This window comes from Propithecus coquereli, unplaced genomic scaffold (genome assembly GCF_000956105.1).
Source record: "Propithecus coquereli isolate 6110/MARCELLA unplaced genomic scaffold, Pcoq_1.0 Scaffold170, whole genome shotgun sequence".
Classification (NCBI taxonomy): domain Eukaryota; kingdom Metazoa; phylum Chordata; class Mammalia; order Primates; family Indriidae; genus Propithecus; species Propithecus coquereli.
Genome location: NW_012141636.1, coordinates 1886869 through 1910759, shown reverse-complemented (window position 1 = coordinate 1910759; position 23891 = coordinate 1886869). Strand labels below are relative to the sequence as shown.

Genomic DNA, 23891 nt, shown 5'->3' with positions numbered 1-23891 from the left:
GATTTTAATTTTTAAATGGGTTTTGTATTTCTATACATGCCAAACAAAACCACTTGAGAAAACCAAGTTAAACATCATAAAATTTTGTGCATATAAGCTAATAAAATGACATCATATTTATAAGGAGCTCTTTACAAATTGTGACTTAATCTATGTACCTATTGTAACTTCACGTAAGTCTAAATTTGTCCAGAGGGTTCTAATTAATGGACAGTTCTCAGAAATAAGAAAACATTGGTCAGTCGAAAGATAAAGGCCACAACTTAACCTATCCAGTTAGTTTGCTGGATTTAAAAAGAACTCAGTATAATCTTCTCAAGGGACCTCTTCCTATTAGCATTTATTTGTTGTGTTCAACTTTTCTGAAAATATTGACCTGTATTACTAAAGGCTTATACCACAATATAACTTTCCTAACCACGACTCCTAACTATTCTCCTCTGCAAAAGTTACCACTTTCAATGCCTTTAAGGTGTTTCTTCTGGTGTTCACTTCCATATTCAAAAATATATATATATATAAATATCAGTTGAGAATAACTCTGTTTAAACTGAGTCTCAATTTATTCCTTTGTCGGCATATATAATTTAGAACTCAGAAAAAGTTCTCTATTTCCTGCTTTATGCACACCTGAACCAAATGATATATGGATATGTATTTTATAAACACACAGGTATTTACACACACTTATACACATGTAGATACGTGTGGTAGTTTTGCTTAATGATATCCTTTGTTGTTCAGGATATCTTAATAAATCCTGAAATATACATATCCTATCATGCTGATTCTATTATATTAAAGTAATGACATACTATATGGCTCAATTAATTACCTTCTTTAAAATAAACCTAGTTCTCTTTTAAAGTAAAATACTTGAAAACGAATAATGTGTAGAAAGTATAGACACATATTGATATAGGTGATCTTAGGAAAACTAACCTGAAAAAGTCACAATCAGGTAAATGCTTTCTTGTGCATCCACTGTAAGCGTGGATTCCTAACACATCATTAGAACGCAGAGTCATGTAAGTGATCTCGATAATCTCTCTCACATACACGATAAACTATAGATCACAGTTTTTCAGTCAGTGCAGTTCTGTGGACTAATAATAAACTTGACATTAAAATTCAAGTCTTGATACAATCTGCTCCCAGAGAACCTTCCTATGCAGACTAAAATTCACATTGGTGAAAGGAAACTTACAGCAGCTTATTCCTGGATAGTGCTCCCCAAAACAGCCTACAGAGAAGAAGGAAACTAAATTTTGAAGTCCTTCAAAGTTTCAGGATTTGATTTCACAAATCAGATCATGCCTTATAGTGATGAGATGGAAATCAATTCTAGAGTCTCAAGGAGGTTCATCTGCTAGACCGAAGAGTCCCAAGTACAAAACAGCAACACCTAATGTCCCATATCTTTTATCATAACTGCCTGGACAATGTCAGTACCTAAATATTTATTGAATGATAAAAAGCTGTCTCGTGTAGATTGGTTCCATCATTAGGTCCATAAGGGCATTCTTCTAGACAGTCAACATCTTTGGGTACCAGGCAAATCGAAGGCTACTCAGTTTTGTTCAAGTGAGTAAATATGCTTGTAAAAACAGTCCTACAATTAGTTTTTTTCATAGAGACTGGCCTGAGTTTTTATTCACTTATTAGTTCATTCAGTTTACTCACATTTTCTGGAGCCCCTGCTATGTGTCAAGCACTATTCTAGACACAGGATAAGGGCCCCAAAATACACTTACAACTTGTTTGTGGCAACATGATTTTTTAAGAGAGACAACATTACCCTTGACCAAATGGTGCTCCACTGTTTCTTGCTACATTGTACAAAGTTGGTTTTCCTTATGCTGCTAGTCATCATTTTTAGATTTGGTAAAGGAATTCACACTGGTATTCAGTGGGTCCTCAGTGCATTTATTCTGTCCATCTTGCTGCTAGACTCTGGGCTTCTGTCAATCAAACAGCAGTTGTAATAGTGTCATAGTATTCATTCATTCATCTCAGAAAAATCTATTTTGACCCTAATTGAATGTAATGCAGCTTACTAAGCATCGGGAAAGATACAGAAATGAATAAATCAGGAGAACCCCTGATTGGAATTCTACCTACAGGAATATTCATAAGGGTGCACTATCATTCTAATATCAAATACAAAGTGTTGAGTATCCTAAGTATGCATGAATTACCACAAGAATTCGGAGAAGGGGCAAGATGGGTATCTCAGCTGGGTTTTGAAAGTTAGGCAGGATTTTGACATGCAGTAATGACAGAGAGAAAGGAGGGAACAGTGAGGGGAACAAAAAAGGTATTTGGTGATATGTAAACACAGTCCATTTTTCTATTTGTTCATCCACTTAACCAATACTTAATAAATACATTTTATGTGTCAGAAACTGCAATATGCCTGGACATATAATAATAAATAGGACAAGCTCAAACTCCACTTTGGAGACGTGTACTTTCTAGTTGAGGAGACAGACATTATTAAATAAACAATTACATATACCTCTATTTACATACTTTATTTTTTCTTATTTCAATAGATTTAGGGGACACGAGTGTTTTTTGTTATGTGGATGAATTATATAATGCTGAAGTCAGGGCTTTTAGTGTACCTGTCACCAGAACAGTGTACATTGTACCTGATAAGTAATTTTTTATCCCTCTATTACATACTTTAATACTATCCCTTTGTGAATTGTTTATAGAGTTTCTCACAATTTCAATTCAATATTGAAATGTTGTACTCATATACATAATATTACACATATGCATACACAGATATACATCAATTATCAAAAGGTATAACAGTAGATATTTTTCAAAGCCACTGAAAATAAAACAAATAAAATATTCTTTCCCAAATATTTTTCAGTCTTAAAACACAAGTTCATTTCTCCAGCAATTATCACATTCTGTATGCCACCCCCTAGGCTAGGTACTGGTGGTATAAAAGTAGCAGTTAATATTTACTGAGCACCTATTTTATGCCATGTACTGTTCTAAGAATTTTAAATATATTATTTCACTCAGTTCTCTCAACAACTCTCTGATACAGGAACCATTATCTCCATTTTACAAACAAAGTTTAAAGAGGTAAAGACGCCTTCCAACAATCACATAGCTAATAAATGGAAAGTTTGGGCCTTAAATCCAAGTATCCAACCCCAGAGCCCATTTTCTTAACTAAATCTCTAGAATAAGGAGAAAACCACTAAAACCAAAATAACTGCAAAGCAGTATAGGAGGAGCAGTAATTAGGGATATACAAACTATGGTAAATGTAGCCAAAAGGGAGTGACCCCTCTGCTTGTACTGGAGGAGAAAGATAACCAAGAAGGCTGAATAGAGGATAAAAGTCTTGAGACTGTTTTTGTGTTTATTTTTTTTCTGTTTATTCATTTAATTAATTTCAGAATATTATGAGGGTACAAATGTTTAGGTTACATATATTGCCTTTGTACCACCCGAGTCAGAGCTACAAGGGTGCCCATACCCCAGACAGTGCGCACTACCCATTAGGTGTGAATTTACCGATCCCCTCCCCCTTCCCACCTGTCTGACACCTGATGAATGTTACTTCCATATGTGCACTTAAATGTTGATTAATTAGTGCAATTTCATGGTGAGTGTATGTGGTGCTTGTTTTTCCATTCTTGTGAACTTCATTTAGGAGAATGGGCTCCCACTTCATCCAGGATAATACAAAAGGTTAGTTCACTGTTGTTTTCTGTGACTGAGTAGTACTCCATGGTATACTTATACCACGTTTTATTAATCCACTCATGTATTGATGGACCCTTGGGTTGTTTCCATATCTTTGCATTTGTGAATTGTGCTGCTAGAAACATTCGAGTGCAGATGTTTTTGTTATAGAATGTCTTTTTTTTCCACTGGGTAGATGCCCAGCAGTGGGATTACGAGGTCAAATGGTAGTTCCACTTTTAGTTCTTTGAGGTATCTCCATATTACTTTCCATAGAGGTTGTACTAGTTTGCAGTCCCATCAGCAGTGTATGAGTGTTCCTATCTCTCTGTATCCATGCCAACATTTGTTGTTTTGGTACTTTTTGATATTAATAAAAGCCATTCTCACTGGAGTTAAGTGATATCTCATTGTGGTTTTGATTTGGATTTCCCTGATGATCGGAGATGTTGAGCATTTTTTCATATGTTTCTTGGTCATTAGTCTATCTTCTTTTGAAAAGTTTCTGTTCATGTCCTTTGCCCACTTTTTAATGGAGTTGTTTTTTCCTTGCTGATTTTCTGAATTCTATATAGATTCTAGTTATCAGCCCTTTATCCAGATGTATAGCACGCAAATGTTTTCTCTCTTTCTGTAGGTTGTCTATCTGCTCTAGTGATCGTTTCTTTGGCTATGTAGAAGTTTTTAATTTGATCAAGGCCCATTTATTTATTTTTGTTGATGGTGTGATTGCTTTTGGGGTCTTGTTCATAAATTCCTTGCCTAGGCTAAAGTCTCTAAGAGTCAAGACAGTTTTAAACAGGGGTTTACCAGATGAGGGAGGTGAAAGACGATGAAACAGTGGATAAAAAGGCACTAACGCATGAAAAAGCAGTATTAAATGAGAGCATGTTATTAACTTTCCCCAGCTTCTGATCTACTTCTTTGAGCATTAGAGAAGCAGCAAGGTCGGGAATAAGGATGAGCATTGAGTCATTTATTTGAGGTCAGGAATTATAGAGGTAAATCAGAGAAAGACCACTGAATAATTCAGGCCCACAGATGAAGGCACTGGAGCCTTAGGAGAGAACCTCCAGTGGAGAAAGAGATGACTTTCAGATACGTGGCTTCATTACCCCTGTTACATGTGGCCTGGTTGACAACTGTGCCTAAAACTGAGGATATGTATATATATAGACAGAGAAGCAGAGAATGTTTGTGCACAGATATTAAAGAATGAAACAAATGTAGATAGAGAAAAGGAGATGAGAAATCATGTGATCTCAAAGAAAGACACCGAGAGAAATGAGCCTGAAAGGAACTGGGAGAGGCTGGGCTGTGACTTCCTCAGTTCCTGACATTCCGGTTCTTAGCTCCAGTCCATCAGGTGCCCACCCTGCTGTGCTTCCTGCCCTTTTAGCCTGATAACCAATTCCAAATTGTGCTTAAAATAGTTTAAGTGCTTTCTATCCCCACAATCAGAGAACCTTAACTAAGACAAGGGCCAGTTTGTGACTAGTGGGACAGAGACAGGATACAGCCCTGAAGGAAACGGCAGAACAGAGCTGGAGAGAAAATGGACAAATCCACTGAGCACACTGGGCTTCAGGGTGAGGTTCCCTCCTTCAAGACCTAACTCACATCCCCTTCCACAAGCCTCTCCTCGGATCTAGTAACCAGATGATATGCCTTCTCCCGCCTTACTTCAACCTTGATTAACACCACCTGAGGAAAAATAAAACTAGGGAAACTGCTTACCAACTATGCTTTCATATTTAATCATCACAATGAAATGGCCTCATTGTTATTATCTCCATTTTAGAAGACCAGTGAGATCAGGTACCTTGTTTAAAATCACATAACCAGTAAGACCAGGAGTAAACCCAGGCTTTCTGATCCTAATCCCACCCGCCGTTCTTCTTCATACTCAAAATGGTACTTTGCCCCTATTTCTCTTGTGTGGTTTTCCTGCTTTGTAGTATAAGCATTGGTGTGTTTCTCTTACTTCCAAGGCATCGTAAACTCTCTGCAGGGCAGGACAATGTGCTTCTCCTCTTCCTACTTTCTGCATTGCCAAGTGCTGTGCCTTAAATGTGATGCTTGCTAAGTAAATCTGTACAGGCTGATGAATACTTTAAAAGTGAGAACCTAGGCAGCAATGAGATGATAATGAGGAAATGGTGCTTCCTGTCTCAAATATATGCTTAAAATCTGTCTCCTCAGCTTCAGCATCACTTCCACCAACCCTGCCTCTGGTCCCTAGACCCATCATAAACTTAGGTCAGCTCTAAATAGGATTTGTTCAGTGATGACTTTCAGTCCTAGTTCATGGTGTTCCAAGTGTGTTTTGTCCTTTCTGGATTCTAAATATTACTTGACTCATCATCCTCAATCATGTTGGATTCATTTCATTCCTCTTAACCTAGCTTTGCATTTCTGTCTAGTAATACCCCAATTTTTAGTCTATTTCCTTCTGAAGAATATGAATGAGGCTATTAATGGAATTTTCATTAGTAAAGGAATAAAGATGACACTTAATCTATGGAGATGTCCAATTTAAAGAGGGGAGGAAGCTACACCAGAAACGACCTGGATAATTGCAACAGCTTGAGACTGCATGAACATTTGCAGATTGCTGGTAAAATGGAATGGAATTGTCACTTTTGTTTTTGAACAAAAAAGCAAGAACCTATCTTTATATCTTCTTCCCTGTGTAGTTTGCATTTTCTTTGATTACTGGTTTCGTGATGCTGTGCATACACATCTGGAGTCCACAAAAAATTAATGCCAGGTGCAGGATGCCTTCCTTGTACTATAATATTGCTCATTGAAAAATGTTATTGTTGACATCAAAATGGGGTATTAGTGCGGATATATGTTACTGTACAATAGAGTAAAGCCCATGTTATGCCCCTCCCATCTTCCTTATCGACCCCAGAAATTGCAAAAATAGGAATACCCCAAACTTATTTGTTACAGAACAGAAAAATAGACAGTTGTTCAGAGTTAATAATAGCAGTCCTCCTCCATCTAGCAGACCAAAATTAAAAAAAAAAGACATAAACATCAAAACCTGAAAACCTTTAATGAGCTAATACTAGATATGTTGTGCTCTTTTAAGCTTCATTTAGATATTTTTATTTAGTAGGAAGATTCCTAAGAACAAGGGAATTTCTAATTTTTATCTTATATAGAGACCAAAATATGTACTATACCAATGTTTCTACTACCACTGCTGTTGTTGCTGCTGCTGCAATCTTCCTTTTATTTATTATATTACAATTTTCAGAGCAATGTAAATGAAATTATTTCTTATTACAACTTTACAAGATAGGTAAAGTAAGTTTTATTATCCCCATAGTGTTTATGAGAAAATTAAAGTTCAGAGAGTTGAAACGGCCAGGATCAGAAATGGTTAAGCAGTAAGACATAATGCAGTGAGACTGGACTTTCAGCCTAGTCCGCTTTTTGCTCTGATTCGGAGTTTCATCTACCTGAAGGACCAAGGTCTAATCCTTGCTCTACCACTTGCTAGCTTGGGTAAATTACTCAAATTCTCTGAGACTGAGTTTCACTCTGTGTAAAATTAGATATTATAGAGACCTTTTCAGAGTTGTTTGAGGTCTAATGAGATAACATAATTTAAACCCTTAGCACAGTTTCTAGCCAAAGAAAGTACCTAGGAAGGGTTGCCATTATTATTATTATTATTATTATTGTTAATTTTTTACTATTATCCCAAGTGTATACTTTTACAAATAACATAGTGTTTTCAGTTATGATCCTATTTCTTTCTTGGAGAAGCACATGAAATTGACTAAACAATAATTTATAACCTCCATTTTATAAGTGAATAGACAGTTTCAGAGAGGTTAAATTATCAGACAAGATCATCATATAAGTGAGGAGAAAGGTCTTAAATCCCAGTTAGATAATCCAAATTGTAAACTCTTTTTATTACTATTTTTGTGATCTTCAAAATTAGGTTAGTATTAAAATCAGGAATCATGCAATTCTTATTTACAGTTGGATGTAACCTTACAAATAATTCAGAGAGTTAAGTGATTTTTCCAAGTTCCACAGGGCTGTAGACAGCCCTTAGAAGCCTTATCTGCTGACTCTAAGCTCAGGGCTAGGGAGGTGCTCATCCTGTAACACAAAAGCATAAGCTGCAAATGTTCTTATCTAGTTAGAGTGGGCAAGGACGGGTCATGAGATATTTGGATGCAAACATTATATACATAAGAAAGTTATCTCCTTTCTATTTGGTTGGGAAAAATCTTTTATAAAACAAATGAAGGCCGGGCGGGGATCACACCTGTAATCCTAGCACTCTGGGAGGCCCAGGCGGGAGGATCGTTCTGAGCTCAGGAGTTCGAGACCAGCCTGAGCAAGAGCGAGACCCCGTCTCTACCAAAAAAATGGAAAGAAATTAATTGGACAGCTAAAAATATATGTAGAAAAAATTAGCCGGGCATGGTGGCGCGTGCCTGTGGTCCCAGCTACTCGGGAGGCTAAGACAGTAGGATTGCTTGAGTCCAGGAGTTTGAGGTTGCTGTGAGCTAGGGTGACGCCACGGCACTCGCCCCAGGCAAGAGAGTGAGACTCTGTCTCAAAAAAAAAAAAATAAATAAACGAAGTTTCCAGTGTGTCTGAGATTGCAAATCTAATGGACTAAGCAGTCTGAGAGTACAGAGGAGAGACATCCCCAGCCTGGGAATCATCATACCACTTTCCAAATTGTGACAGAGTCCCCATGTACCAGAAAACAACCTCTTTCCTGCCTTCCCTTCCTTTCATGTTTTTCTCGTGCTATTTCTCCGTCTCCTCTCTAGTCAACAGCAACAGATAATACTCTTCCATTTTTACCTTGAAACACATAGTTATAGCATTATGCTGAGCCTAGTAGGGGGTAAATTAAACAAGCAGATCTTTGTTTTACAGAATAACTGAAAGTAAGAAAGCTACAGGAAAACCGAGAAACCAAGAGTAACATGCACACTGTTGTTCTGGGAAGATAGGACAGCTGTGGGGCTAGGAACTGGTTGGCATTTTGGACCCAGAAATTTGTAGTCTCTTTGGCTTATAGAACAAAGAGTTCATTGCCTAGTTGATAACAATATACAAACACATCTGCAAAATATATTCTTTGGCACCAGCAAATGCCAGCAGTATTTAGCAAACCTCTATTTTTCTAGTCCCCATTCACTTCTCCTTTTTATCTATTCTTTCTTCATGTTTTTCCTCTTTGAAAATGATTCCAAATAGAACATTAATTTTGAAGAAAAAGGGGTAGCTGGGATATTGTTAGTCTTATAGATGTTATCAGAATATAAAACAAAGGAAATGGAAATAAAATGTTCTCTACCCTGTTTCTCTTGCAACCCCACCCAAGTGCCATCATTTAGAGACAAGTCTTGAAACATCCTTCCAGGCCCACCATAGATGTGAATACGTTATAAATTATCAATGATTAAACAGTAAACTAATTCACACATCATCTCGGTCTCTCTCCCTAACATTTCCTCTCACACAAAAGAACCATTCTAGATATGAAATATTTTAAGACTTTCTCTATAGCTTCACCTGTTAGGATTCAAACTTTAGTGTAAGATCTAGTATAAAATTATGATTAGTAGGGGGAAAATGAAGTCACGGGGAATTTTTTTCTGGAGTTAAGGTTTATAGAACATGGAGAAAGGCAAGGATAGAAGAAAGAGCTTGGTGATAATTCTCTTCTTCACTTAAAATCTTTTTGATTCTTTAATGGAGAAGAGAACTATTAACCTCTCTACAAGAAAAACAAAATATAGACTATAAGTCTATAGCAAGTAGATCATAAATGGATTTTTGAGGTACCTTGTCTAAGGCATACTGGACCTCATCCTTCAGCCAATGCATTAAAAATCAATTTATATCATTGTTCTTTACCTAATTTAACTTTTGTCTTTTATTTCTGCATTCTTTTCTTACTGCCACCTTTTCCAACTTTTGGTATCTGAATGATAAAAAAACAGATCATAATTTCCCAGAAGGAAGAATTATACAGCATCCCTGCCTTCCTTCCAGTGTTTTCCAGGAGAATAAACTTTACATTTAGTAAAATCAGATTCTTGATAAGACATGGACTCTTAGAGATCATCCACTTTTTACTCTTTATTCCTCAAATATAGAAATAAATGGGGAGGCTCAGTGAATTGCTCTTTCACCCAGAGTTACTGAACTTGCTGGGTCTAAAACTGAGATCTCCTGGCTCCCAGTTCTGCCATCTTTATACTAGGGACTTACTCCCTCATAAATAACTTAAAACATTATTTCTATACTATTATAAAAAAATAAATGGTTATGGAGTAAAATATAAAAATTGCATTCATTTTAAAGATAAAACATGAAACTTCAAACAAATGTCTAGTTTTGGGTGAGTCTTTGGGGATATGTCTTCACACTCATCTGGAAATTTTGAAAGATGCTGCAGATGCCATTTTGCTTTTTCATGATCTTTGAGTTCTTAGCTTTACCCCAAATCCCATGCTTCCTTCCACCTCTCAAACTTCTCCTGCAATGTACAGTAGGAAAATAAATTAGGGCATGTAACACTGCCCACAGCTACTGTCCTTATTCCATACAGGGTGGTGATGAGACAAGAATATGGACTTAGAGTCGAGAGGAGGGAGCCTTGGCTCCATCTAGTTACTAGTCTAGTGACCTTGGGCAAGTTTTGTTACCGCTCCATGCCTCACTCTCCTTATCTATAAAATGAGCAAAACTGGAGTGTGTACTTTATAGGGTTGTTATGAGAAATAGAAAAGAGTGAACATAAAGTATGATTGGAATAGAAAAGTCTTTCTGCTTATAATTTTCCTTAATTTGCATACTGTTTTTCAGCAGAATGGTCTGCAGTGCATGACAGGGTCCAAATGCTCATACTTGGACACCATCAGGCAGTGTGATATAAGAGCTTGTCACCAGAGGGCAGCATGCAATTACCCCTTTCCGTTCATTTCCCCTAATTCTGTTGCCTCAAGGGTTTCTCACGAATCTTATCTGGTTGGTGTGACTCTAGTCCAATAGGTCTAAAAATTAATTAACAATGACCTTTTGAATGTATGTTGTATGCCAAGCACTGTTAGGCGTGTAGGTGGGGGTGGCTGGTGAAGAAATGAAGTGAGACGAGGGTGTTGCCCTCAACGTGATTACAATTTCAGGGAGATGATAGAAATATCACACATGAACAAATTAGCCATCAACACATATAAGAACAGAAAAAAAACTTTTATTAAGAATCTCATGTGCTTTCAATAACTTCTTTCCTTTAGTTTTTATAATTCAGTGTGAACTAAAGTACTACAGATAATGAGTGCTTTAAAATTGGGTAGATAGGATGGATAGATTGAGTTCGGGAGTGATGGTTGGGGAAGCTTTCATGGGGGATCTGGAACTTTAGATTGTCCTTGCAGGATGGATAAAATTTGGTTAGGTAGGGAAGAGTGAAGACCACGACTATGGGAAAAGGAAGAAACAAAAACAAAGACATTGTGGTAGGCATGAGCAAGGTGTATGCTTGGAGTAGTGAGGATCCTGACCCGACGGAAGAAAGAGAATGAAGGAAACTAAATAGCAATCATTTATTGATCACGCATTACATGAAAAGCCCTGATCCACGTACTACAGAAAAAACAGGTCTCACCTTAGCCTAAATAACCAGCTTATTGGCAACTTGCTCAGAATTCTGGTGCCTAAATCTGGACAGTACAACTATACTGCTAAGATTATAGCTCTTTGGTAGCTTAGTAACAAGGAGCAGATGGTATCCACATGGATCTTTCCAGGAATAGCACCACATGGAGTGAATCAGTGAATTAAGTAGGTATGGTTATTATGGCATGGGGCACATGGACTAAACCGCATCTGAGATTTGAGCTAATGACTACATTTTTCATGGGATCTTCAGGGAGCATTTGCATAAATAAAGCAGTTACATCTGTAAAAGCACAGTGTGAATCAGTGGGATTTGAGGCATCATAGCTTAATGGTGAAAAGCAAAGAATTTAGAGTGAGAAGACCTGGGTTTGAATCCCAGCTTTGCTTCCCTCTAGCCATCTGACTCTGAGAAATTTACTGAATTACTCTGAGTCTCTGTTTACTTACTCTGTTTACTTATCTATAAACAAGGGAAAATTCCACCAATCCCTCTAGGGTTCTGTAAAGAGTAAACCATAAAACATAAATAAAAAGTTAACCGTATGTGCCTGGTACACAGTGGATACTTGGTTAAGCAATACTAGTTTCCTTTCTTCTTCCTATGTGAATTAAATGATTGAATGTGTGTGAACACACTTTATAAATGATAAAGCATGGTATTAATGGTCGATATAATTATCAATTTGGGTGTCATTGTTGACTTCGTAGGCCTAATTTTGGTGAGTCATTTATTTTAGCCTTTTATAGTAAGTGCAAGGAGGTATGTGGTGAGTGTGCAGGATAAAAGTTTGAAGAGTCTTCATAACTTACAGTTCAAGCAATTTCCATTTCTTCACCGAATGGGATCAATTCTGGAGTAAACTTAGGATATTCAAAAAAAAAAAAAATCTATCTTTGGTTCACTGGTCTCTACTTTTTGTGTCTCATTTTCCAGGCTATCCCATCTTTTCTGTACAGGGGGAAAAGAGATGCCAACTCAGCCTAACTGAGGTCTTTCGGATATCATCTATTTTTTTTTTTTTTACAAAATATTATACTATTTTGTACTTCTATTTTAAAGGCAAATCAAACAGAGATGATAACATGTCAATCCAAGGGGGTGAAATACTAATGATGACCTTTCTAGGATCAGTGAGAGAAATCATCTTGACTAGAATAGGCTTTTGGACACATCAAATTGTAATAGGGTACAGAAACAAATGTTTTGCAGTGGTTAAGAGTTACCCATTTTGGAGCCATGCTGCCAGGTTTGACTCTTGGTCCTGCTTTTACCAGCTGGATGACCTTGGGCAAGTTACTTAACATCAGTTTTTTTTTTTTTTTTCTGTAAAGTAAGGATAATATTTTTTATTTATTAAGAGAGTTCAGGCAAGCAGAGTTGAATTGAGTTCAAGCCACGGTATGATCTGTCATCCTTTCTTCCTATTGTCTGAGCTAGGTTGGTGGTAAGCTAGGTAGGTAACCATCTACACATTTTATTAAATGCTAGGGAGAAGGACCAAGATCTTAGCTTCCTCTCAAATTGTTCCTTTAAGACAACATGCCACAGCCATTAACCTGCAAGTAAACCTTGGCTAGCCAAGCCCTTAGGTACTCACCTGGTTCACTCACCTGTTGTTTTTGCCTCAGTGTCCTCACCTGTGAGGGTTGTGCTTTATGTCACTGCAGAGTAATGGCAAGCCAAGTGACAGGCCAGAACCACTTGATGATATTAGTAAGGATGTCTTAAGAGTGTGGCTGGATCGAACTGCAACCACCTGGTTGGTCTTATGGAAAGGGAACATAAAAAGGAGAAGAAAATATAGGAAAGCAAAAAAATAACCAAAGTAATAAATAAAATAAACTTACATTTATATAAGTTTGCTTAACATGCATTATTTCTTCAGCTAACTTCTTGAGAAATAGGTTAACTGGAAAATAGCATTGTTCCATTTTTTAAGTGGGGGTTTTGCAAGAGATTAAGGGACCTAGAAACCCTCTGAGAACTGGGGAATTGAATCTGAGTCAGTACAGTGAGAAATTTCTCTTCAGACTGTGAAACTAGCAACTTTCCAGGCAGAAAATAATTGCATTTTCAGTCTGGTAGCCTGGAAAAACTCAGTCAAAGAAATGAGATGTTGGGGTTACCATCATGGATTTTGTGGTTAGAAAGACATGGATTTAAAAACTGGTTATGACACCTCTTAGATTTGTGACCTTAGACAAAGGGACTCAGCCATTTTGGGCCTCCTTTCCTACCTTTCTTTCCTTTCCTTCCCTCCTTCCTTCCTTCCTTCCTTTTTTTCCTTCTTTTGTTCTTTCTCTTTTTCTTTTTAATGTAAACAATACCTTCCTTAGGATGTTGTGAAAATTAAATGCATTGATGTATCTTAAAGTACTTATCACAGTCTCTGGAACATAATTCCTCAAAATGTACTTAATACTTTATTATCATTATTCTTGAGTATTATTATCATATAGTTTTTATACTAAGTAATTATAAGATCTGGGGCATGCCACTTTCTCTGTTTTAATGTTTGTATTTATAGAATAAAAGGATGTAAATAAATGTACCTCAACATCCTAGCTTTAAAAATTCTATGATCCTAGAGTGTTTGTTCTTCCTCTCTCTCACTCAACCGTTAATATGTCTTTAGTCATTTACCAAATAATTTCTTTGGGGCTTACTCAAAGAATGCCTGAATCAGTCACTGGGTGTATCTGTACCACTAACCTTTTCCTAGGTCATGACTCCTGCAGGCCTGTTCACACTATATACTGGGCCTCAGTACCTGGGCCAAAGTGAGGAGGGGAGGGTTCTTGATCCAGTCAAGATGAGCATTCATAGAATAAAGTTGGATTATAGATTTGAGCTGGCTTTGTAAATTGTTAATTAACATTAAAAATTAGAATCCAGAGAGATCTGGTAAAATCCAATTTTATTCTAAGGCACAATAGACTATAACTCTGCTTGGGTTTGAAGATGTTCTATTTACCAATTGTATGACTTTAGGAAAGTTATTTGACCTCTGTTTCCTCACCTTTAAATTGAGAATAATAGTACCTGTCTCATATAATTGTGCAAGGATTAAATAAGTTAATTTACATAAAGTATGTGCTGTATAAGGGCATGCTCTTTTTACCCATTCCAGTATTTAATGTATCATGGAATCTAGGTGTGGCTGGGTCATGATACCACATGCCTTCATGTAGTGGTAGTTGCAGGTTCCTGGTAAATCCTTCAAGTAGAAATAGGGTCCTGCCAACACCTAGGAATATGGGGCTCCAGCCTATCAGATTGTGGGAAAAACAGAGAGGGAAGAGAGAGTTTCAGTCCCAGCAGAGAACTAGAGTATAATGCAGGAAATGGAAGCAGAATTCCCTCCCCCAATCATGACACATTTTTATTTCCAGAATAAGCCAATATGATGGAAGGTTAGGGGAAAAAAACTAACACAAAATGTAGTTATCATGGGTTTAACACTCAGCATATCCAATTCCGTACTTAATGTTGGATGTCTCATATCAGACCTGATTGAGTATGTCAGTAGTACCCCCAATATTCTACTTCCCTACTCAGGGTCAGGACACGGTCTGACTGGAGCTCACTCTGATAGTGATCCTCTATGTGATTGTGATGCTAAAAGTCTATTAATGTGGTATCTTGTAGCACCCAATCTAAGCCAGCTAATATTTACCTTGAAGTTCTGGGATTTCTAGCCCTCACAGTGAAGTTTCACACACACACACACACACACACACACACACACACACACACACACGACTCATTTTGAAACTTTCAGTGGCTTCCATTTTGTTTTAAATCATCATGCCATGTCATATATATAAGTCATTTATATATAAATAGATAAAAAAAAAATTTCTTGCCCACTCAGGTATCTTGCCCCATAAGACTGAGAAGGTAAGCCAAAGGTACCCCAAAACAGCTCATATGTTATTTTTGCCATATTTTACCTCCTATTTAACTTGACCTACTGATAGCTGCTTGCCTTATGCTTGTGTTCCAAGTCAGCTGAAATCCTTAAACAATTTCTAGCCCCATGAGTGTTATTGTTCAGTTCTTGCTGTATCTAGTTCACTTGATGAACTAGCTGGTTTCTCTTCTTTTCTACCTTTCTTCCTAAAAGTTTATGTACTAGATTCAGTTTTTTGACCTTCCCACTGGTTAACCTACATTTCTCAGACCTAAGCTTCAGAGAGAGTGCTCCTGGCTGCCTCGCTACTCTACCTCCCTTGCGAATACCTTGCTTGAGGAGGCTTCTTCGCTGTAGCTGGCTTTATGACCGCTTACCCACTTATGTCAGAGGTATTTGCCAGATCTGGCCCTTAACAAATATCAAGAAGTAAACACATTAGTCATAATCAATGAACTCCTTGGAAAATTTGCATTTATTATTTCAGACTCTTTATTATTTAGATTCTCTGCATAGCAAGCAACAAGCAAGCAAGAAGTTTATCTATTACTAACATAAGCAAAATTATTGATGTAATATAAGAATATTTGGGTATTCCATGGAACCCAAGGACAAGAACATGGCTGAAATTCATGAATAACTTGATCTAATAATTTATGGTTTATCAGTATTCTCTCTGCTTTCTTCTTGCTTCTCTCTGATTAGCTGTATTCTTCCCTCTTGCTGTAAACTGGCTTTCTTCACATGGATGAGAATATAGTATAAAAGGCAAACCATTTGCCTCTAATAGTATGGTTCACCAAAGAAAGATTGATTTTCTTAATACTTTATAGTTTCAAAAATCCTTACCTAGATTAACGTAAGACAAGCCTTGAAGCTTCTGATTAAAAGGAGATGTTTTTCAGATTTGTTATGAATCTTTTTCTAGCAAATGAAAATAATTAAAGAAGGAGAATAGAATCTGCTGAGTCACCAGTGTGATTTAGGGGTCCAATTAAAAAGGATATCCAATATGAAGAGAGGGCATTTTGGGGCAGTGTGGAGTGTGGAGAAAAAGCTTGGAGGAAACCATCAAAGTAACCAGGAAATTGATTTTTAAGACTCAGAAACCAAACTAGATCAAACTAGGCATGGCCTCTCTTTATTGCAAAAGTGAACAAAGAGACAGGAGCCAGGCCAAGCTAAGGGAAGATCTGGATTTATCAACTGAGAAGAAGAACACACTCTTGGGCCATGCCTGGTTGGTAACTACTACACTTTTGTTACCACTTTGGATTTTTGTTCTCTACTGATGTATGTGTTGTTGAGTGCCTAAAAGATTCCAAGAAACTTCTGTTAAAATAGACTGGGACAGTCTGTGAGGATCCTGGAGCAGAGCAATGGGAGAGTCTTCAGAGAGCCTGGTGTAGCAGTACGGTGGGGCAGTATGTTATTCAGAAGACCCACCATGGCATCTCCTTGACACTCACAGCAGGGAGTGGTCAATGTCAGATATATGTGATATATGTGTGTGTTCACACAATCCACACATCCTATTTGTTCATGTATTTTTATTGACTTTTAGAGATGGACGTATTAATTGTGGCTTCTGGATCTTTTTAGCACCAAGAAGGAGCAATGAACTTTTCACATAACATAGCCTCCAAATAACATAGATCTTTTATTTCAAGATTCACAGACTCCACATCTGGCAGTTATGAAATTATTAATTACTATTTTATAAAAGCTGAATTTAGTTAAGTAATAGTGACCAAATAAAGAAAGAAGATGATACTAGATATTGGAAGAATAGTCACGGTTTTGTTGGTAGCATATAGATTTTGGAGTTATCTTAGAAATGCTCTACAAAGCTTACAGAGGTATATTACTTTCCTTTATACCCTCATCTATACTTCATCACTACATTTAGCCAATAATTCCTAAGTACTTATTGATCTCCTTCTATGTGCCCAAGTGCTATGGAAAATTCTAGAGAAGTATACAATTTTTGTCAATTTTTAAACATAGAGTCTTATTGGAAAGACCAAATTTATGTAGAGAAAGTGGGAAATAACAATATAAACATATAAAAATTTTAAATGGTATTGCATAGGAAATGGAATTCTGTATAAAATTCATTCCCATAACACATTCATATAATCTTTAAGAAGAAAAACAAAAAATGGGACAAAAGTTCCAAATAAAATCAATACATATTTTTTGACCAAAGCTATAGTAGATAATAGGGGGAAATACAAGTACTGGGTGTGATATTCAGAGTTTTTGGTCCAGTCATGGATATAAGGCACACTTTTGTGAGTCATGGGAACCAAACAAAAAGCATAGGAAAGATGTCATCAAAACTAAAAACATAAAAAATAAAAAATAAAAATATATATTAAGGTTTCACCAGATTGCTTTAAACATTTAACCTGCAATATCCTGAGACATCTCTTGCCTTCAGGGTGGTCTTTGCTTTGTCTCGGTCTCCTGTGATGTTCTAGTGTAGGGCTCTCATGTCCCTGCAGGACTCTTGTGATAAAACCATCTAGATCCTGGGCTCATGGAGCAGCTTAATGGGGAAATGGTAATCATTAATAAATGGTAATCATTGTTTTATTGCCTTTGACGTGAGAGTTTGTCTTAGAACGCATGACCTAATCAGGACTTTTGAGTGTAATTATAGCCACGAACATAGCATTGAGGTCTCTGGGGTATAAACAGTTCACACACCATCCAACAATATATCTTTACAGTAGTCTATCTTAAAGGATGTTTACTACTAATAATACTTAACATTAATACTGAAATTCGCAGTTTACAAAGCACATCCAAATGTATCACCTCGTTTTATCTTCAACCTTTTCAAAAGTTGTTACTAGTAATCCCATTCTACAAGAATGAAAGTGAGTCAGAGAGGGATTGTGGACTTGCCCTGAGATCATACCACCAGGCAGTTGCTGAGCCTCCAAATCATGAGATCAGGAAGTTGCTCAACCAACCTTGAGCCCATGTCTTCTGACTCCAAACCTCATTTCCTTTTCACTATACCACAGGCCTCTTAACAAGCATTTTTTTGTGGGAGCCAGTGAAAAATGTCTTTTTCCAAAGCCCCATTTACCCACAAGATACTTCCCCTTGAGAATCATGAGTATACCATGAATAACTAGTTGATCCACTGTGTAGATATGGAGGCCAGGTTTATGTTGACCATGCCCAGTGTTTTTGGTTAAGACATGGAATTTTGTTTTGTAAAACCTGCTGGATTGCCATTTGTTTTATCATTTGATTAGGATTCCTCAGGCACAGATTGACATTAAAAAGCTGTTAACTCTGTTAACTCCAGAGAGCACAGCAAATGAAATGTCTCAAAACTTGAGCACTTTCCAAAACCACCGTGTCATATAGAACAGCTTTCAATTAATCATGATGAAAGTATTTCCTTTATCTAAATGAAATCTGTAATTTGCGACAAAGATTAAAGATCTTTTGGGGGATAAAGGGAAAGTTGCTGTGAAAATTCTAGAAACTAAAAAATAAAGATAGGTCTATTCAATATTCATGAAGTCAGACTGATGATGCAAATAGAGATTACAATCTTTTATTTTCTAATGACTTGGCTCGTAGTAACACTTCTATATCAGTTTTACACAGATCCCCACTAACTTTAAAGGGAATTACTGCAAATTGTATACACTTTTTTTTAAGAAAGAGAGTTTAGCGTATCCAATATGATTTTCTATCATCTTTGACTAATTTTTAATTTTCTATCTAAGGATTTCTAAGGTATATGATCAGAGGTGCATAAATGACAAAGAAGAGATATGATACAGCATGTACAATAAGTAAACATACATATTGATAAGTGAACTCTTTTTGCATTGAATCTTGCATACTCTCAAAAGGCAATTTAAAGAAAATAGCTGTGAATATTGGTTTAGGTTTAATTTTCTTCCTTGAAAGATAAATCAAGTTTCTTTAGCAAAGTCATTTTATAAATAAGTGTTACAAATTTTCAGTCTCACCCAATTCATTAGAAATCCTTTTCTCATATGCACAGCACAAATCCTCACCTCCTACACTGTTGTGTAGAATTTAAGAGAAAATGAATGTAAATTCTATAAATGCTTACTTCCTTTCTTTATGTGGTAAATGTGGCAAACAAATACTTGAAGTAGGAGAAGGTACAGGAACTCTGAACCATTTCATTTGTCCCCCTAACACTTGACACAGTGCTATACAGGTCCTCAAGAAATGCTTGTAGAGCTCTTTGTTAAATAAGTTAACAGAATCTGTATCAGAATACACTATTTGTTATTTAAAAATTTTTTCTACCTCTCTTTTTTAGGCCAGTCCTGCTCCTATAATTGTCAACACAGATACTTTGGACACAATTCCTTATGTAAGTATCATTTTTATTAAGTCTTTGTTTAAAAACTATGATAGAACTTAATCAGTTGAATTTAAAATTCAATACATATTTAGTTTTGCCCAATCTAAATAATCTTATGAAATGATGGGTGGAATTGGTTTTGTGAATTTTCTTTTGATATTTGGTAAATCTTGGTTTAGTCATACAAATATTTCCCTCTTTCATTCATGTTTTGTAAAGCACAAGGGCCCATAATGACAAAAAAAACCTGACAATTCCTTTCAAATAGTATTAGTTTGCTAGGAGGTTCACTCGAAAGACATGAGTTGCTAGTAGCAGACACGGGCTAACTTCTTACTAAAGGAATACTCATCCGTTTCTGCGATAGAGCCTAGAACATAAAGTAAGTGATCAATAAATATTTTGATGCATTTTATTGGGCTTCTAATAAGAACTGGAACAAATGTTTTGTGAGAATAATATCTCTCTATATATAATGAAATATATGGTTTTATAAAAGCGAGGAGCATGAGATAATAGGATCAGGCAGATCAATGGAGTCTAAGATTCTGTATGTACAAAACAGCTACTGTTAATAGCCAAAGTTCTTGAGGATAGAGTCTGGCTGGGCAGGGACGATTAGAGACTGGCACTAGGCCACAACGTGGGTGAGTGGTTGACCGCATGGAGGTCCAGCAAGGCTTTCTGTGTGGGCCCTAGCTGATGAGTAGAGGATAGTGATCAAGGAGGATAGGACAGCCACCGATCCATGCAGACAGGGGATATGAAACAGAGAAGAAGGGCTGCAGGGGTAACAGACAAGAAAAAACAGATTCCAGGCCTTGGATTAAATTGAGTAAAGCATGTGAAGTACTTAGAAAAATACCTGACACAGAGTAAGTGCTTGGTAAATATTAGTTATTCTCAATCTTGGACCGCAACCTCAAATGCCTACATGAACCGAGCAAGTCACAGAAACAAATGGAGCAGGTGGAGTGGGGACTGTGGGGAATAGAAAGCACATGGCACTTTTCGGGGGCAGCTGCCACTTGAAGCCTAGTGTTTTCAGATCATCCAGTTTTTCAAGAGAAGTTGCATATTTGAATTTTTATGTATATGTTTGCAATTTCTAAATACAGACAACTAATTTTTATAAGTTCAAACACTGTGTATGTCAAACAAAGTGTGCCTAGTCTGTAGGTTGCCTTTTGAGAAATGACTAGCACAAAGGAACTGGAGGTCCTGAGCAGGTTCTGCAAGCCAGCCGGCACTCAGCCACAGGGGAGCCGAGTGCTGGAACTGGAGTACAAGGCTGGGACTTGATTATAAGAACAAGTGACTAAAACTGGGACACAGGGTCAGGACGAGAATAACAGCAAGCTTGACTTAATGCTGAGTCACCTGAACTACTGATTTGGGCTCCTTAAATCTTTCTGAACAAGAATAGTTTGGGGCCTAACCGGAAAAGGGGTTAAGCTCACTTGTAGCAATCAAGTGGCCCTGGCGGTGGAAAGTAAAAGTCTCTGTAGAAGGAAACAAAGCAATATATTAATATTAAAGGCACCTATGTCCACTATTCTATGTCTCACTCTTCCTATCTTCCTTTACTTATCAAATACTTATATTGGGGTTACTGTATGCCCAATACTGTTTTAAGCACTTAATATATTTTAATTCATTTAATCCTCATAACAATTCTATGAGGTCGGACCTATTAATTACTCTATTTTACTGATGGGAAAACTGATCGTAAAAAGGTTAAGTAATTTGCTAAAGGACTCACAGTATGAGGCAGAGCCAAAAGTGAATCCACATAGCCTGGCTATAGAGTTGAGGTCTTATTTAACTTCTATTATGTTGCTATTTATGTTTCTTCCTTCCCTCCCTTGTTTTCTGTCTCTCAGTTTGGGAACACAGTTTACTTACTTATCCTTTGCTATATGTAGATTTGGATGGTGGACCAACTTGTCACAAAGGCTTCATTGCCCTTAGGATAGGGATCCATGCATATATTAAGAAATCCTATGTCCCAAACAAATCTCCTTATAAGAGCCATTAGCAAAGCAGGTGAGCAGTGCTTTGTAAAAGTAGACATGGAGCATAGAGGCTTGAGTTTGTAAATAAGACCACTTCCTTTTGGTGGATCTATATTATTTCAAAACCTTCTATTAGGTTTCTCATGGCTTAACTACAGATGCCCTCATGTGTAATTTATCAATAGGATCTAAGGCTCTTGTACAGATATGCTCAATTAATATTCCAACTAGTAAAATCAGCCACTTATAACAAATTAATCAAATTGCTCCCATTCTCCTAAATATTAGCTTTGCATCAGACTTGGAGTTCTTTGAACAGTTCTTTTTTTTTTTCTTTAATCTTCAACTTTTTCTACTTAATACAACCCACCATGTGCTTCCTTAATAGTTAGGATCTTTACAGAGATTTGCTGAGCAGTTTGGTATTGTGAAAATGTCCCAATTCTCATCATAGTGTGTTCCTTGGGCAATTCACTTAATCTTTCTGCACCTAAATTAATCTATAAGACAGGAATTATAATACATACCTCAGAGATTTCATGTATGAAATCATGCTTTGTTAACTTCTGGTCGATAGTAGTTTATGAATTAAACATTTTTCTAATAAACACTTAGGAAGTAACACATGCTAAACTCTGGGAGCATGGTAAATATGAACATCTTTACAAGAAATACGAATACATTATCTACTGAAAATGGCAGATTTAGCATACAGCCATTAATGTGGATACGCTTTGGTTCTTGGCATAGTCCCAACTCTCCCCTTTGTCCCTGACTCACTGGGTAACCTTGAACAAATCACTGTTCCTTTCACAGTCTATTTTCTCATTCCCCAGTGTTCTATACTTTGTTTTCCTCTTTTCTTTCTCATGTTCTAGTTGTTCACATAATTTCAGCTCTATTTAATGAAAAAACGATTTCAGAGTTCCCTAGGGCATTTTAGTCATGTTGCATAAGAACATTTCCTTTGTAATATTCTTAAAAATATTACCAAAATGACAAATTTTACTTAAAGTTCTCATAAAAATCTAATACAAATAAATGTATTAATTTTTCTGATTAGCAAATCTGATTTTAGATATAAATGGTTCTTGTGGAAATGATTCCTTGGCATACATGCAAATGGCAATTGAATCACTAAAGGAAATTTCTAGGGCCAAAGGGAATTTTTATGCAAGTGTCTAATGAAAGTACAAAAGATATTTAAAGGGATATCTTCTTTTCTTAAGAAGGTAAGTTCAGAGACATTAGAGCTCTGCCATTAATAAAGGGGTCACTGAGGTTCTTGTGCTTGAATGCCTCAAATAAACTCAGTTTGGATGATGTTATGATATTTTAGGGTTGGGTAGAACCTTGCATGTGGCACAGCCCAGCCTCTCATGCAAAGCAGGAATCCCTATATGAAAATTAAAATCATTCAAGGAGAGCCAAGGAGAGAGAAAAAAACATTTTCTCATTTCAGTATTCTCTAGTTTCTATTTTTCCCTCAATCTTTTTGTTTTTCCCCATTATATGTTGAATATTGTTCTATGCCAGGTATTGAAAATACTCTGTTTTCAGGGAGCTCAGAGTGATTAGAGCCTGCTTGTAATTTGTAAGCCCAGCTCCCTTAAGCTTGACTCAATCAAATGGTAGCATGTTACCCTCTGGGTACTCTGCAGCCAACTGACATGGAGCCCTCCGCTCCCTTCAGCAGACACTAAATTAAAGTTGTATATCAAGCACCATCCAAATAAATCCCATTCTTCCTGCTTTAGAAAAATAAAACTAATCAAAGATATTCTAGGATGCTTTATTCCCCCAATATTGTATAGTATTCATAGTTTGGTAATATTGTGACCCATTTTCTGGGAATACACTGCAGGAAGTGGCATACTTGAGAATCATGAGTTTTAAATCCTGTTAAGTAACTTGCAAGTCAATGCAAACCTCTCATTTTACAGATACAGATATTCTAGCTCGGTCTACCATTTACCATTTCCTCACGTGGCATTCAGTTTTTGGTGTGTAACCAACAACAACAAAATCAGTGCACATAACAATACGCATTTATTTCTCCTCTGTTTGCCAGTTAGAAGGCCAGCTCCTTTAGGATGCAGAATAGAGTAGTCCCACCTTATCCATGAGTGATATTTCCCAAGTCCTCCAGTGGATGCCTGAGACTGTAGTTAATACCAAACCTTATATATATAT

General features: G+C 36.7%; 1 protein-coding gene across 8 annotated transcripts in view; it reads left to right on the top strand.

The window, feature by feature from the left end:
• DLG2 (discs, large homolog 2 (Drosophila)) overlaps positions 1-23891 on the top strand; it is a 1994579-nt gene that overhangs the window by 1256339 nt on the left and 714349 nt on the right. For 7 of the 8 annotated variants that reach the window (XM_012641828.1, XM_012641834.1, XM_012641832.1 and 4 more), the window contains one exon: positions 19639-19692. The exons of the other annotated variant lie outside the window; for it this stretch is intronic. In XM_012641828.1, coding sequence (XP_012497282.1) covers positions 19639-19692 — 54 coding nt within the window. The remainder of the gene's footprint in view (positions 1-19638; positions 19693-23891) is intronic. 8 annotated transcript variants of the gene reach the window in all.